The 15,831-nt window shown below is 37.0% G+C and overlaps 2 protein-coding genes across 4 annotated transcripts; both read right to left on the bottom strand.

The window, feature by feature from the left end:
• Positions 1-436: 436 nt before the first annotated feature.
• Positions 437-5,000, bottom strand: emc7b (ER membrane protein complex subunit 7b). The gene is made up of 5 exons (XM_025899123.1): positions 4,768-5,000; positions 2,548-2,667; positions 2,288-2,426; positions 1,624-1,704; positions 437-1,349 (listed from the first exon to the last, which is right to left on the bottom strand). The coding sequence occupies exons 1-5, from the start codon at positions 4,998-5,000 to the stop codon at positions 1,200-1,202; spliced, it is 723 nt and encodes a 240-aa protein (XP_025754908.1). The 3' UTR covers positions 437-1,199.
• Positions 5,001-5,654: 654 nt separating this feature from the next.
• Positions 5,655-11,290, bottom strand: katnbl1 (katanin p80 subunit B-like 1). Of its 3 annotated transcripts, none has more exons than XM_005475059.4 (10): positions 11,116-11,290; positions 10,434-10,558; positions 10,258-10,295; positions 9,243-9,507; positions 9,003-9,118; positions 8,856-8,906; positions 8,049-8,138; positions 7,669-7,773; positions 6,839-6,932; positions 5,655-6,245 (listed from the first exon to the last, which is right to left on the bottom strand). In XM_005475059.4, exons 2-10 carry the CDS (start codon positions 10,545-10,547, stop codon positions 6,213-6,215), a joined length of 906 nt encoding a protein of 301 aa, XP_005475116.1. In that variant the 5' UTR covers positions 10,548-10,558; positions 11,116-11,290; the 3' UTR covers positions 5,655-6,212. The 3 variants fall into 3 exon arrangements, with proteins under 3 accessions (XP_005475116.1, XP_005475115.1, XP_003446318.1); XM_005475058.4 differs by having other exon boundaries at positions 10,434-10,561; positions 11,116-11,288; XM_003446270.4 differs by lacking the exons at positions 10,258-10,295; positions 11,116-11,290.
• Positions 11,291-15,831: the final 4,541 nt, after the last annotated feature.

Below are 15,831 nucleotides of genomic sequence, written 5' to 3'. Positions count from 1 at the left end.
TTGACCCACATGCTTCTCCTACCTTGATGGGCCAGAATGTTTTCCCCTGAAAAAGGGAAGACAAGGTGATTCATCTTTTTGCGTTACCACTGCCAAGCACTGATCGGTGAAACAGCGGGAATATACAGTAAATATAATCTTGTATAGATGCATATGATGCAAACAAAACAAAAACCCACTCTTTCTTACTTCTGGGTAACTTTGAAGCCAAAATCAAAACCATAGCAACAACGGAGCTTTTGTGCCAAAAGGACTATCTCCTCAACAAATAGATAAATGCTGATGATGAACATATATGGCTCAAAGTTCAGGAGAAAGCCAGTGACTCAACCTTGAGCTGAGCTTATTTTGTCAGTCTCTATATTTAATAACATTACTCATTATTGTTTCACTTTAAAACACGTCCTGTCAGCCTGTGCTAACACATTCTACAATAATGATTTTAACTATGGACTTTAATGTCTATTTTATTACAAAGTAAAACCAGTTACACTTTGTAGAGCTTTTAAAAAGCAACCATACATTTCTCTCTTTGTACTTCCAGTGATTATCATTTTAACTTTTACACCTCAGGCACATAATGTACAGCGTGTGAATTCTAACCATACAGTTCACCACAATAATTCATAAAATGAGAAAGTCACGTGTTCACTCAAACAAATGAATGGTGTGAAATAAAAACACAGCTGTCATATACCATGGCAATTTATTTATCTAGGTTTTTAAATAAGAATTTATCTGTCTTAAAATTCAATTTCTCTTCATTCACAGTCGTATTACTGAAGTTATTTAAACAAGAAAATCTCTGAATTGTGTATATATGCTCTCTTTCAGGTAGTGGAAGTAGCAGCAGTGGAAAATATACAATGGAGGTTTTAGCACAGAAAAGACTGATGAGTAGTAGGGTCACCTGTAGAAAGTATCGCGCAAATTAAGAATAACAGCTTTCGCAACAAATGTTATCAGTGCAATATGGGGGGAAAAAAAAAAAAAACTAAGAAAAAAACCTTTTTGCTCAGTTTGTAATAGCATATTAGAAATCCAGATGTGCTCAAAACATCTAATATTAACGAAATCTGTACAATAAACCCAGAGAGAGGGAGAGAGAGAGAAAAAAAATGACACTTTAAAACCTTGCTTCCATGATATAAATCAAGCTCTTTTCGTTTTAGGCAGATTTTTAGGAGGCATGTAGAGTACTACCTCCTCTTGGCAGCTGGCCTGGTGCCTTTGCTGCTGCTGCCTGCCTTGCTGGAGCCTTTGGAGCCAGAGAAGAGCTTGGTCATGAGCTCAGAGACATCAGGAAGCTCAGGGTTGGGGTTCAGCATGTTCATGGACTGTTCCATTTCCTGTAAAGAAAGGGAGGCAGAGAATGAACAGCTGTTTATGGAGAGAGAAAGGCTGCGTACAGACTCAATGTTCTCTCTGATGTTAAAAATGTATCACAAGCAGTCATATCTGTCACAGTTAACACTTTAGCACAATAAGCACTTCAAAAGGAGACAAGGATAGAGTTAGGATTTTAAACATCACAAAGTCTGTTCTTTCAGAGAAAGTGCTATCCTTAATAAAGCGACCAGAACAGCTTCCATTTAGCTCAGAGAGACAGCACAATGAACATACCTTTCTCATCTCTGGGTCATTGGTGTTGACCACTTTGGGTAGCAAAACAATGATAAGCAGGGGCAGAACCATCATCATAACCTGCAGGAGCAACAAGGACATGAAATGACATGTAACAAATTCATTCAAGAATTCCTCTTTGACAACTTGTTTTTACAGTTCCTTTTTTCAGCACAGATGCCCAACATTCTCTTTTTGAGTTTGTGGGCCATCCAATCAGGAAAAAGAAGGCTAGCATAAGGAAAATGCAACCTTAAAAAGGAAAGGAGCTAAAAAAAAAAAAAAAAAGCTTGTGTCAGACAGTGGATGGCCTTCACTACCCAAGATAAATCAGGTTTATTTTCAACTCTGATTGATGGAAAGCTGCTCAAGAGTTCATGAGTATAAAAATATGCAGTAGAAATGAGCAAAAAAGCACACTTTAAGGAATGGAAATATTACTTTATGCTCATGAAACTTCTGTTCATTATCGTCAGTATTGTGTACCAGCTTATCAAAATTCATTAACATCAGTAGTTCTCTAAATGGGGCTACAGCCAATGGACTCTACAAATGGTAGAAAGCATATATTTAATCAGAGTATTAGGATAATGGTGGGATCCTAGGAAATGTTTCTTTTGTGACATACACATGCAATTCCCATTTATTCAATGTATTTTCTTACCATTGGGTTCATAAGGAAGTCTGTCCAGCCCCAGGTTTCTCGCTTCATAAAGTAGCTGTGAGGTCCACTACTCCTGATCTGAAGAGGGTACGGCTGGCGAATTACCTCTGAAGTTTTGATGTAATTCACAAGTCGTGCTCTGTGAAATCACACATTGTTTCAGTGGGTCAGAGTTGCCATAGGCCAACCACTAATTTTCAAAGTGTGCTCACACACCATGAACAATGCATGTTTTGGGTTTTTCACTCTAGTGGCCATACCTCATTTTACCCTTGGATGTGATATCAACACGGACAGGGTCAAATCTATAGGTGGGAGTAACAACTTCAACAACATAAGACCCAGAGGGGACATCGTTCACAGCAAAACTCCCATCGGTTCTGTAACAAAAACATAAAGCAAATTTTTCAAGACAGCAGCTGCTTATAATTTAAAAAAGTACACCTATATTAGTTCAACCTAAAAATATTAATCCTGAAATAAATGGAGAATGAACTAAATAGCAAAGTATTGTCAAACTATCTTACTAAAGCAGAAATACAAATGGTTAAGACAAATAAATAAACAAATGTGGCAAAAATGTTAAAGGTCTTGCCAGTCAATAAGTCCATAAAAATAATTTTCAATTAAATATCTGAAAGCGGGACATCCATAAGGTCACCTAATTAGGTTTATAAGTATCTAAGAATTCAAGTATTATGCTTATTAACTTGAAATATGAAACACACTGCATTATGGTAGAGATATAAAAAGAAAGAAAGAAATACTAAAACATGTTAAAATTTCTGGACCTTGTAAAATATTAAACTGCACAAGGACTACATGAAGAATTGAATAAGGGTTAGGGTCCCTGTTACTGAGAAATATAGAGAAAATGTTTTCTGGTAGGGAACCAGGGCTATAATGTGAAGATAAAGTTTTATCTTTAAACAGTATGGACAACAGTGAAAGCTTTTTGTGCTTTTATCTGTGCCGTACAACAATGTTTAGTGGCTCATGTGGTATATAAATGTCAATTCAAAATTGCATTTATGTGTATGAAGATATTTACATGTATGTATATATGTAAATATACTTGCATGTGTGAGAGTATATACATAAATAGTTTACAAAAGCTGGCATAAAGATTATGGAGTATGTCTGTTAGTATACATATAAATGCATAGTTATATATAACTACATGTATGTGTGCCATCAGCAAGTTAATTAATGCTTCTTTTCAAGTGTAAATGATGAGTTTCTTATATACAATCTATTAATTATACATTGTTTTATTTTTTGTCTGTGTTTACCTACTACATAATGTAAATGTTTTATTTTTTGTCTGTGTTTACCTACTACATAATGTAAATGTTTTATTTTTTGTTTAATTTTTCAAATAAACTAAGCTATGAAAAAGTGCATTGTTACATTCCGTGGTGCAAATAACCTATTAAAAATGAAAATATAGTGATAACTCTATGAATAATCAGAGACTTATTTTTTTAAATACGTTTTTGTTATAGTTGTATAGTTATAAGTGACTACTTCTCTATCTTTAATGTATGTGAAAAACAAAACAAAACAGTAAACCAAATTTGTCTTCATCAAAATCATTCCTTTGGCCACAATCTATGTACATAATTTGATATACTAATAGAGCCAGTAGGGGTGGAACTAACAGTGAGACACATAAAACAACAACAGTACTAATGCTACTACTTCTTCTTCTAATAATAATGCATTTGTAGAAACAAGAACCTGAGAATGTCTTTTTAAGTTTGCTCCATCCAGTATCCTTGAATTTATACTTTTATCACAGATAAATTTATGTAGTAGCCATCATTTATATTCGTATCTTAGGTTAAAAAAACTACTACTGCACTAGTAATACAATAATTAAAACTACTGCCAGGACAATAGAGTAAACCCTTGTGAGCTAAGAAGAACATGAATGATTATTTTATTACGGATGATATGGTGACATGGTTAAAGATAGCAGGGTTAAATAACATGATATATTACTTTTATTTGTACATTACGACACACATGACAAACAAATACTATGGAACATGCTTAATAATATGTTATGCCTTCAACACATGTTTGTGCAGCAAACCAGTGCTAGTACTGGTGTTTTCTCATAAACATATGCTAGCTGGGGAAATATAATAGATAATATATACACAAGTCTCTTGTGGACGTTTTGTGTTGTGGTTACCGCTGTAGCAGGACCAAAAAGGCCTCATGTTGAAATGAAACGCTAATTGACTGGCACTCGGACAAGAGTTACAAAAGGAAATGTTAAGCTGTACATGATCTACAACATTTGGTACCTGCCATCTGCCTGCGGCAGATGCAGTCGTTATTGGGTTTGACTTCGAGTTTGACCCTAACCACCAGCTAGCAATGGCTAGGTGCTAATGCTACGTAGCATTAGCACATATTGTAGCACGTACCATGCTAGCTAGTTATCCGGTATAACTATGGATATTTCTTACCTCAAAAATCCCACATGTTCTTCACCATCTACCAGCACTCTAGCCGTGGAGACCCAGTCTTGTGTTTTCACTCCGGGAACTATCGCTCTTCCCTCGATTTTGAACCGATCTCCGTTAGTCTGCGTCGACATAGCTGCGCCAGGCCCCGCTTCCATTTCAGTAAAACACCACCCTACTACGAGCACAGACTGGACGAAAGCCAGTAGCAGCGGTATTCTTTCCCTGTGCCACATAGTGCCTCGTCTTTAATAAACTAAAATCGTTTTTCACCGTTTCTGCATCAACATGTAGTCGAGAGCTGTTTAGCGAAGGAGCGGAAGCCTCGCTGCATCAGCTGTCTCTGTGGAAAATGACGTCACTTCAAAAAACTTTATTGTACAAACCAGAAACGCCACTCGCTCGTTTTTTGCACAAAGATTCCCTTTTATTCTTAAAACTCAAAATAAAACTCATTGAAATTTTAAATTGAACTAGAAAGCAGAGTAAGTATTTTCATTGGTTTCCCACGCCAATACATTTTATAATTTTGAAAAAGCCCAAAACTAGTATTATAAAATAATTCCTTTTTCCGTTTAGCAATGCAGTTTTGAAAACCAAGCCATTTTTAATAAAGACTCTTACAAAAGAAAAAAAAAAGAACACGAGGTCAAATTAACGCTGCAGGAGCATGTTTAAAAACCTGTTTAGCCACTTCAATTTAGTGAGCAAGATAATTTTACCTTTATTGTTACTTTGGCATGAATTATTCCGAAACGGTATTTTCAAAATTTTAATGAGCTTTAGCCAGTTAAAAAAAACAAAAAACTGTGGGATTATTTCTGCTGCAGTTTAACAGGACATCATCCCAGTACCATTTGATAATCTGGAGACAAAAAACAAACAAAAACTTTGCATTTTTAATTTATTTAAAAGATGATTAAAAGAATCACTTGTTTTTACATTTTACATTACACAGTCAAATGTCAAAGGAAGAAGCAGAACGAAAAAAAAACAAGAAAAACAAGCTCTAATAACTTAAGACTGTTGCAGATTCAAGTTCCTTCATCCGGAGAACTCAAGATGCAAAACATCAACAACATCCACAAGTGCATCTGCATTCCATGAAAGAGAGTGGTGTAGTGAGAGACAAAGACCTTGGCACTTCATAGAGCGAAATTACACCCAGTCTCATGGAGGTCCACTAAACATGCCCCTCAAAAAAAGACAATCCACTTCAATGTGAAGCAGTCATTTGCTGTCCAGGAAGGCTCTCTTGGCCCTCCCTTCAGAGTTTCCAGCTCAAACTTGAGGGAAGTGTTTGAATTGTCAAGTTCAGTCCCAGGTAAGAGGTTTGAGTTTGAAGTAGCAAAAGCAACTGGTCCATTTCTCTTGCACCATTATCAGTCTGAAACACAGCCATAATTGACGGTAGTGGTCACATCCCGAGAGTGCTACATTGACAACTGTCAGGGCAGCTGCAACAGATAAGCCTCGATGCCCTGCAACACAAAGCAGAGATAGCACATGAGAAGTCGTCAGAGCTAGTAAATGCACATAAACTGGATCACTCAACACTTCAAACTAAATTGATGCTAATTTGACATTTCAGCTGCTACAAACATGTAAAAATTAGTGAATGCATTTCCTTTTAAAAGATTTAATAAAACAAATCTTTTGTGGTTTTATTTTTTTTCTCATCCCACCACAAAACAGGATGTGAAGACTGAAAAAAGATCAACCACAAAAGCTTATGGTGGATCTGTCTTTTCTTTTTAGTATGGGAGTGGTTGCTGAATCCACCCAAGATCAACAGAGGGTGAAAGAACAGCAGGAGCACCTGTGGAGCCTGACAACAGTTCTGCAACAGAAATATCAGTGTGACAAAACACTCATTTCTAAAAATGTTAATGCAGCTCTATTATATCATTATCATTTACTTTTAACAAGAATTCAAATGGTTTGCTTTAGTATAAATGATCCATACTACAACAGTAGCGGTCTTCACTCTGACCTATATCCTATATCACGGTGAAAAAAAAAAAAAAAAAAAAAAATCCCTTATGAGGGATGGAACAGTTGTAATGTTTCTCACCTTTGCCAGCTCTCCCGTAGTTCCTGGAACCAAACATAATCGGGTTCCTTCCTTCCACAAGTCCTTTAGCCGCTGCTTCATGACTTCCATGTTCCTACAATAAACACACAAACATTACTGATGGTGATTACTGACAATGATAAATAACCTTAATTAGCTATAGTATTATTCATTCATCACATCACTGTAATTATTTTTATTTCTCACATTCTGTATATTCGCATTATACGTATATTGGTATTATATTCATGTCCTGTGCATATTGTCTATCTGGTTTCTGTTTAGAGGTTAACTGCATTTGGTGCCTTGAACTGCAACTTGTAAAATGACAATAAAGTTTAATCTAATCTAATCTGATTTAATTACTGATCCAATACATGGAAAGTGCAAAAGAGATACAGTCTTGGCACAGTCTTGGTGGAAATGTTTAAGGATAACATCATCTTTTTGTTTTTGAACTGCCTATGATCCAACATAAGGGCGTACCTGCCTGGATGACGAATGTTTAAAAAATGAAAGCAAGCAACAGGATGTTTCCTGTGACAACACGGCCAACTAGCATGCCTGAGTTCAGCAGATTATATTCATAAGAACAACACAAAAGTGAATAACTAAAAACATTTACTGGATTTCAAATATGCATCTTAAAAATGAAATATCTGTTTGTTTTATCCCCATGCATTATTTCTTTTCTTTAAATTGATCCAACTTTCCAAGATTTATTTTGAATTACTCACCAGACAGTTAAACTAGAAAAATACTAAGATTTTAAACATCTACATTTAAACTCTGGAGGTTGCATTAGGTTTATTAAAGCATACAGGGCTCACCTGTCTTCTGCACAACTGTCCTGCAGTCTTTTTTCAGTTCTAGAAAGTTCTGGCCACCATTTCCTGATGACGGATTGAACCCAGTGTAAACCCACAGTTATGTGTCTGTCAGAAAAAGAACAGTTAGTTGAATTCAAAATGTTATTACATATGAGATTTACAAGTCAAAAGAATTTCTCGACTCCTTCAAGAGGCTTTAGCTGCGCTCTCCTCTGTTCATTATCTATTTATCAGACAAGCTTAAACTTCCTAGAGGAGCACACAATCATCTTTAGGTTTATAAACAACAAATCTAACTGCTTTAAACTCAGCACACCTTCATATAATGATCAAGAAGAAAAAAAAAAAGATAGCTATTATTAGATGGAATTGCAACTTACTCTTCATATTTACTGGTAAGGATTGTTTTGACTTGGGGCATGAGGTCAACACAGCAGCCAAGTGACAAACATGGTGCTTCTGTTTGAAGGCTGATGAGAGTGGAGATAAAACAAGTTCAAATGAGGTGATCGTCAGCAATCAGGCATGAAGAAGAAAAATAAGAAAAATGGCCAACATGTCCACTGCAGAACAACAGAAAAATCTAACAAGATGTCAGAGCTGCAGTGATGTTTGGTTTTAAGTAGTTTGATTTATATCCCAGTAAATCATCGACCCTATTTATTCTATTTTTCAACTTAAAAGTAGGAAAAAAGTGGATATTTTATATTCCAATAAGCTATGTAACTTAAACGTTTCTGGTTAATCTGGTTTGCAGGTTAAGATTGTTTTGATGGCCTAAATTTATATTAACATCAGAAAACATCTTTTCAAAACGTGGTGTTACCAGCTGACAGTAAGATAGCAGTGTAGCCAATCTTTACCATAGCCCTGTTAGTAACTAAATCACATCCAAAAAACGAACCACTATAAACCGATTTGCAGTTCACCTGAACAATTTTGAAACATTACAGTTTTCACTTTGCCAGTATGCTTCAACAGCTCCATATAGGTATCATGCTATGCATGCTTGTATACTGCGATTTCAGGATTGTTACTAAAACATGACTATTTCCTGCTTTAAAAATTGTACAATCTTTGTATATTAACAGCTGACTGGATGAATGTGCAGCACGGTCACTGGAGGCAAAGCTGAAACACTCAAAAGCTAAAATGTATATAACCAAACAAAAAATAACATTACTTACTTGTTTGTTAAGACAGGTAAGCAGTCAAGCAGCACACCTGTGTCTTGAATTCTGGGAAACCACAAACATGTGAGGTGAAGATGACAAATTGTGTGTAATCACAGAATAAACACAACCATCAACCAACAGTAGCCACAAGTGTTTTACCTTATTAGGTAGGCCACTAATTCACTAGCACTTTTTCGCCATAGTGTTAGGGCTACTTTAAGTCTTAGACTTCTTCCAAAAAGAACCTGGGTCATAGCTTCATGGTCCTTTGAGAGCTATGTATAGACAAACAATGAAAAAATTGGAACTCAGTGTTTTCAGTGTTGCAGTTTTCAATCAACAAGCCTTCATATTTCATACGAAATAAAAACAATGAGGTGCTCGAGCTCTGTTTCTCACCTCAGTAAAATCACTGTACTTGGAGCTGGCCCCCGCCATCTTGGAGGCCTCTGCAGAGTTCACCGGAAATCCACAGGCCCGGACATCATCGGAGCAGGTCAGCTCATTTTCCTTGTTGGCCATGCCGGGGTCACATAAACGGCCTACATCTGATGATCTGCGGTGCAGCTTTACGCCCACCTCCGCCAATGCACAACTCTTTCTTTTGCAAGATGTCGCCCGCTTCACTTTTCCTGGACTGTGTACTCTGTAATGCACCTGAAATCTGCCAAATGGAGAAGTTGAGATTGGCCAGATGCAAAGCGGTCACAGGTTAAAAAAAAACATAAATACAAATTAAAGCCACCATGATAATGGTTAATGGTAAATGAAAGGTGCTTTAATGGTTCAGTGACTGGTTGTACATCCACACTAATATGTTTTTTGTGTTGACATTTGTTAATTTTAAGACCCCTAAACATCCAGACTTTGTTTCTGCCCCTCCAGTCAACATCATTTCCCAGACACCTATGTTTGCTTCTTTGTGGGCTCTTATCAGTCATAATTATAAAGCCAAAATATCACAGTCACTCTCACATACGTTCTATGATTTCGTGCTTTTCATGTGTATCTTTTCCATGGCGTCATACAGTGACAGCTCCCAGTAGCCCTCTAATATGTTGCTGTATTTGCTTTGCGACAGCTCCCTATTATCATTGATCCAAGCAAACAAAAAAAAAAAAAAAAAAAAAAATCTCTGGTCTTACTATTTGCTTTTGCTTTTCCTTCTTCAATATATTTTCAAAAAACAACTAACCTACTGCTTCGTAATTACACCAGCACACAGACCCAGTGTGGATGAGTGGTTAAGGCAATGTGTTTACAGAGGGTTTAGTACAAAAGGAGATTTTACTTTCATATTAAAACAGCTTAAAAACAAAAACATATTAGTGCGGATGCAAGGATGATCTGTGGGACACAGGCAGTGAGTGATCATAATTTGATGAACCCCCTCAGATGTGGATCAGAGACTCACCTGTCTTTATCTAATTCTTCCTTATTAATAATATCCACCTAAAACAAAAGGATAGGGGATGAGGCCACTCCTGCTACAATGCCACTGAACTGTACTTCACAGTCACCAGGATTTAAAAGACACATGGGCAGCTGTTTACACAATTATTCATGGTATTTCCCATTATATCCTTATACCTGCTTCATATTCTTCTCAGCAGAACTAGGCACGCTGGGTCGCAGAAAGCCATTGGAGTTTTTGTGGTTGACCTTCAGGACTTCCCGTTGCCAAACATGCTTACCAGCTGCCATAATAAGGAACACTGCTGGAGAAACAAATTGGAAAATAATTGAGAGGTATAAGTCGAGGTTAAGGAGCCAAATGCCAGGACTATGTTGTGGCACGACTATGAATAGGCCAGCTAAATGTCAAGAGCATACGTTCCCAGATGAAGCAGTTTGACTCAAATTAGCTCAGTGAAACAAGATAAACTAAACCAAAATGCTCAATTTTAGTTGCAAAGGCGTTAGCTCCCGTTAGCTCATATGGCTGAAAGTCGCAAAAACATTGTATGCTGTAAAAGTTAGGGCTGTAAGTTTCCTTCTTTGCAAGTGTGAAAATAAACGATGACAAAAGAGGTGTAAAGTTGCATTTCGTGACGCCTCCCATTAAAATAATGTCCACAATCTCACTGTAATGTCTAGGTTAGCTTTAACTGTTAGCATTTAGCTCAACTCACAAGACAACACGGGAGACGTAAAGAGCAACAAGCTGGGCCGCTAGTGCGAGCTAGCTAGCTGGTTAGCCTTGTGAACGTATGCCTTCGTTAGAGGTAAAGTTGTCACTTTTATCATGTACGCCCCCGAGTTGAATACCAACCGATTCATTTTGTGAGGTGTTACGATCGCTCCTCAGATGTGTAGAATCCAAAACGTGAAAAACTAGTTAAACACTAAAGCAACTCCCTCTGTGCACGATCGCAAGCGTTTCACAGTTTTACCATTCAAATGAATACACCGCCGGTGCGTGAGGATTCTGGGATTGATTTTGGCAACAAAAAAAAAAAAAGCTGCAGTTCTAGCGACGACTGCTGGACATTACAACACAACTTTGTGCTGTGGCGCCACCTGGTGTCAAATAGCGTGTAATGCAAGAAGGCAGTCTTGCGGAAGCTGAAAACAACTGTGAAGTAGTAGCACTTCTTTTTAAATTATTCTCCATCCTTAATAAGGATAAATTTAGAAAAAAAATCAATGTAAAATAAAAAAAGAGCTTATAATTAGTATACTGTTGTTGGGTTTATGTTACATTTTAACCATCACAATGGAAAGGGAAAAAACCCCAGATAAATGTGGCATTTTTCCATCTTTATTCAAACCTAAAATCTAAAAATACTTAACTTGACATCCCCCGACCTGTGTAGAAAGGCTGGAACCACTCATGTCATTAAGAAAAATATATTTTCTTGAAAAACTGGAAAAGTTTCACACTTTGCAAAACTTATTTAATTAGATTTTACCTGTATTTACCTGTGTAGCATGTACATTTATTAAAGCGTCCAGGCTCCCACAAACAAATGTGAATAAACAAAAGCACTGCTTTAGTTTAGTAAAAGTAAATGCATACATACTGTAAAGACTATAATAGTCTCTAAGACTGTAATTTTCCTTAAAAGTATGCCAAAAGTGTAACTTCCAACATGGCAGCCAGGATGATAGCTCCAAAGCCCAGTTGAAATAACTCAGTGGGTACCTCCTCATTGTATGGACCACATGTGCACTATATTTAGTGAAAGGTGGATTATAACCATTCTACTATATGTTTAAGTCATGGTTCTACCTGCGAACCAAAGCCTAACTTTATTTATACAGTACACATTTTCTTTATGAACTAAGTTTTATTTGCAACTATGTACTCAATCATTTTCCACTTTATTGATTAAAAACAGATGATTTTTCTGAGGTGTTTTGATGGCGATGCTTAGAAGTGTATTTCTAGAACATCCTGACCTTGCTTTCTGTCATTTATGAGAAATGCAGTTGAACCTGTTATCCATTTTTACATAGTTGCAAATTGTTGCAAATTGTTGCAACTATGCAACAATTTGTTTTTCTGCAGGTGTCTACAGTATACATTGTGCAAGGCAAGGCAAAGTAAAAAAAGAAAAGTGGCTATAAAAACAGGAAGAAGAGAGGAGAGAAGGATAAGTATACCACTTTGGATTATATCACTGTTGTTACTGACTGACTTTGCTGATGTATTTCTGATTGCTGAGCAGTTTGTCTTTGTGTTTTGTTAAAGGATTGGAACACTATCACCACCTATATGTTGAAAATATGCATTCATACTGTAGTGCATTTGTTATATATCTAAAAGCTGGCCCACTGGAAATTGTGATTGAATTCTATAACTGAAAGTGCTTGTTTGTTATGATGACCTCGACCAGTCAGTCTGTTTGGACCTGTGGTTAATGGGCTTCTCTCATTTGTTCCATGGTTACAGACATTACATTTGCCTTTATGTTATTTCGCAAGGCTCAGTCTGTTAACCATTACTTAACTTTACACTTCTTGTTAGTTTTAGTTGCTTTTGATGTAAGGTTGCTTCTAGTTAGTTCCCTTTTGAGTTCCTTTGTGTCCCAGTCTCATCTGTGTTCATCCTTTGTCTTTCTATGCTCCCTGGTCCTTGTGCGTCACTCCCCCATGTCGTGATTACCCGTTCGGTTGTGGCTTCCTGTTTTATTTTGGTAACTGTAGTTCTGTGTCTTGTGTTTTGTTTACTTCCCCTCCCTCCTTATGTCTGTAGTTTCCAGCCACTCTGTCCTGTCTCTGTTTCCCTCTGTTCATTGTTGCCGTGTCCCATGTGTTTGTGCATTCCACTTTTCCAAGTTTCCCTAAAAACATCCTGGTATTTAGATTCCTTGTTCTTGCCCAGTTACTGTTTGAGATTTTTATATTTTTTGTGAGAGACGTCAATAAAGCCACAATTAATTTCATGTTCTGTCCCTTGAGAACTACAGTTGGGTCTGCCACACAGCCATTACATGACAAATAGGTGCTGCACACAGGCTATTCTCTGTGTTTTTTGCTTAAGATTCCTCTCACAGTATGCCTCATTTTACAAGGCTGAGCGAACGCCTGGTTCTTCTGTTATTTTAATAATTTTAAAAACAGGGAAAGTTTCCTGGCACATGCCGGCTACACTGAAACTCAATGAAAATGCCAACAAATACAAAGCAATTTGAAGTGATTGAAGAATTTATGTCTTGATGGAGAGGTAATTTTCTTGGAATTGTACTGTCTACGTAGGCCGTGAATGGTCATTGAAAGGGTGAATGAAAATAAAAAACAATGCAAATAACTCACTATGGCTGGTGCTGTCAACCACTCAGGCACCACTCAACTCATCTTGCAGTGGCACTGGAAACAACATGCTCCACAATTACAAGGAAAAGGTGTAAAAGACTGGAAAATCTCTAAAAGGTATAATAGGTTTGTGAAATGTGTAGAATGCATGCCAGCGCACACTGAAAAACCTGCAATGGTCCAAGACTCTGCTAAACCATCTTTGCCCAGACAGCCACAAAAATTAAAATGCCTGGTGGCTGTAATGGTTGATCATGTCTAGGAATCAAAGCACAGCTGCATGTACCAACCCAAACATACCAAATCTTGGAAATGTTTTGGTTTGTTTTCCTTTTTGAGAGAATTCGAAATGAATGTTCTGTTAATGGACATGAACAGCCTCCAAATAAAATGTTCCCATTGTCTGACAAAGGCTTTAAGTAAATTTAGGCAAATCTCTGGTAAATTTCTTCTACACTTGTAGTCTAAAAGACTCAAATCCTATTTAGCCATCCAACAAAAGCTGTCAATATTCAAAACAATAGTGCTTTTACAGGCATGACAAAAGAGACTAAGAATTGGATCAGATGTGTTGTTTTGAGAGTTTTCAGACTGAATGCTTGCTTAAAGCGTTGGCTGCTTTATGCTGACTCTTGTTTGTCTTCTTTTAAATAACCCTGCAAACCTTTGTGGCCCCACATGGCTTCTGACTTTTGCCCGAGGCAAAAGTAAATCGCACAGTAACAAGTCTGAGCTTTAAAACGGAAGGATTTGCATTTGGTGGATTTGCATTAAATCTTCGGAAACTTTTAGGGTCTTACTAGCAGGGAGAAAAGCTCCTTCAAGCATCGACCCATTGTCTTTTCACATTTGATTCTTATCAAATAAGTATCAACGTAGGCAAAAGCTGGAGATAATTCTCTACTTTGCAGTGAATACGTAGCTGTTTGTGCTATTGCATCCACGCCATATAAATTACACAGTGGTGGTGCTGTAATATAAGAGCAGGGCAGTCTTGTGAGCAGATGTTAGCCATTAAAGAGAGCATTGTCTCAGTATGAAACCAATTATCATGCAGATGTTTTAGCTTAAAGACAAGGCTAATTTGATTATTGTAACTGAGCATCACCAGTAATGCAATTTAAGCCTTAACAAGTTAGGGAGGCATTCTTTCTTTGATTATTTGAGTGAAAAAAATGTTATGTACAAGCAAAAGGAATAAAATTTGCAGACTTACAATATATCCTAATGTTCATATTCAGAACATTAGTCATACACCAACGTCCATTTGAAACCAATTATTTATGCATTAATCCACATTTTTCAAAAAAAAACAACAACCCCTAAACGAAATTATTTACAGCAGCTTCACTTCATGAATCTGTTCATTTAAATCATTTTTTTTACACTGTGAAGTTTTACAAATTATATAGGATCAGTCCACAGAGAGAACTTGAGAAGCCACAAACTGTTCATTTCTGTCCTCCGGGCCTGACTGTAAACATCACTTTGGAAAAATGAGTTCGAGATAAACATGTAGCACTAAATCAGATTTTCTCAAACAAAAGTAACCACCCACAAAGGCAGTAAGAGTATTATGAGATTTACATTAGCAAGGAGGGATTTACATGACAAGGGTTTCTCCAGACAAATCAGACTGCTTGTTAGAGTCGGGTGTTAGAAATTTAAGCTGGAATTTGTCTGAAGTGCAGAAAAATACCCTTCATATTTGTGAGAGGCTAAATCTCTCTTAGCAGGATGTGCTTATTGCTAAGAAGGAGGCTTGCAGTAGCGGAAAACTTGTTTGCAGTGAGGCACAAATGGAAGTACACAGGGGGAGTCTGGGTCAAATGCATTCCTGGGCATCAATTAATGCACTTTTGTGAAAAGCTGCTGGGTTTGTCTTCTACACAGATGGTGTCCTTGTGCAGAGTGTGGCACCAGGTTATGGCATTAGTTAAATGGGCTTGTAACTCCCAACTTCTTAATTTTCAAAGTGAAGGATTACTGTTATGAAGAAGTATATTTTACTCTAAACCCCACCACTTGTCCTACACCTAACCAAGCAGTTTTAAAAGCCAAAGAAATCTATGCAGCAAATGGTACCAAAAGTAAATTCTGAGTAAAATCAAACAAATCGGTAAATGAAAAAAGCGACAAAATAAAAATCTTTCAACTGGATGTAAATCTTGGTTTCCTTTCTGGCAAAAGGCTCTAAACAAAAATGAAATCTCTTGGCAGGAAAGGCATC

Source organism: Oreochromis niloticus, linkage group LG15 (assembly GCF_001858045.2).
Source record: "Oreochromis niloticus isolate F11D_XX linkage group LG15, O_niloticus_UMD_NMBU, whole genome shotgun sequence".
NCBI classification, from domain to species: Eukaryota; Metazoa; Chordata; class Actinopteri; order Cichliformes; family Cichlidae; genus Oreochromis; species Oreochromis niloticus.
This window is presented reverse-complemented; position numbering and strand designations above follow the sequence as displayed.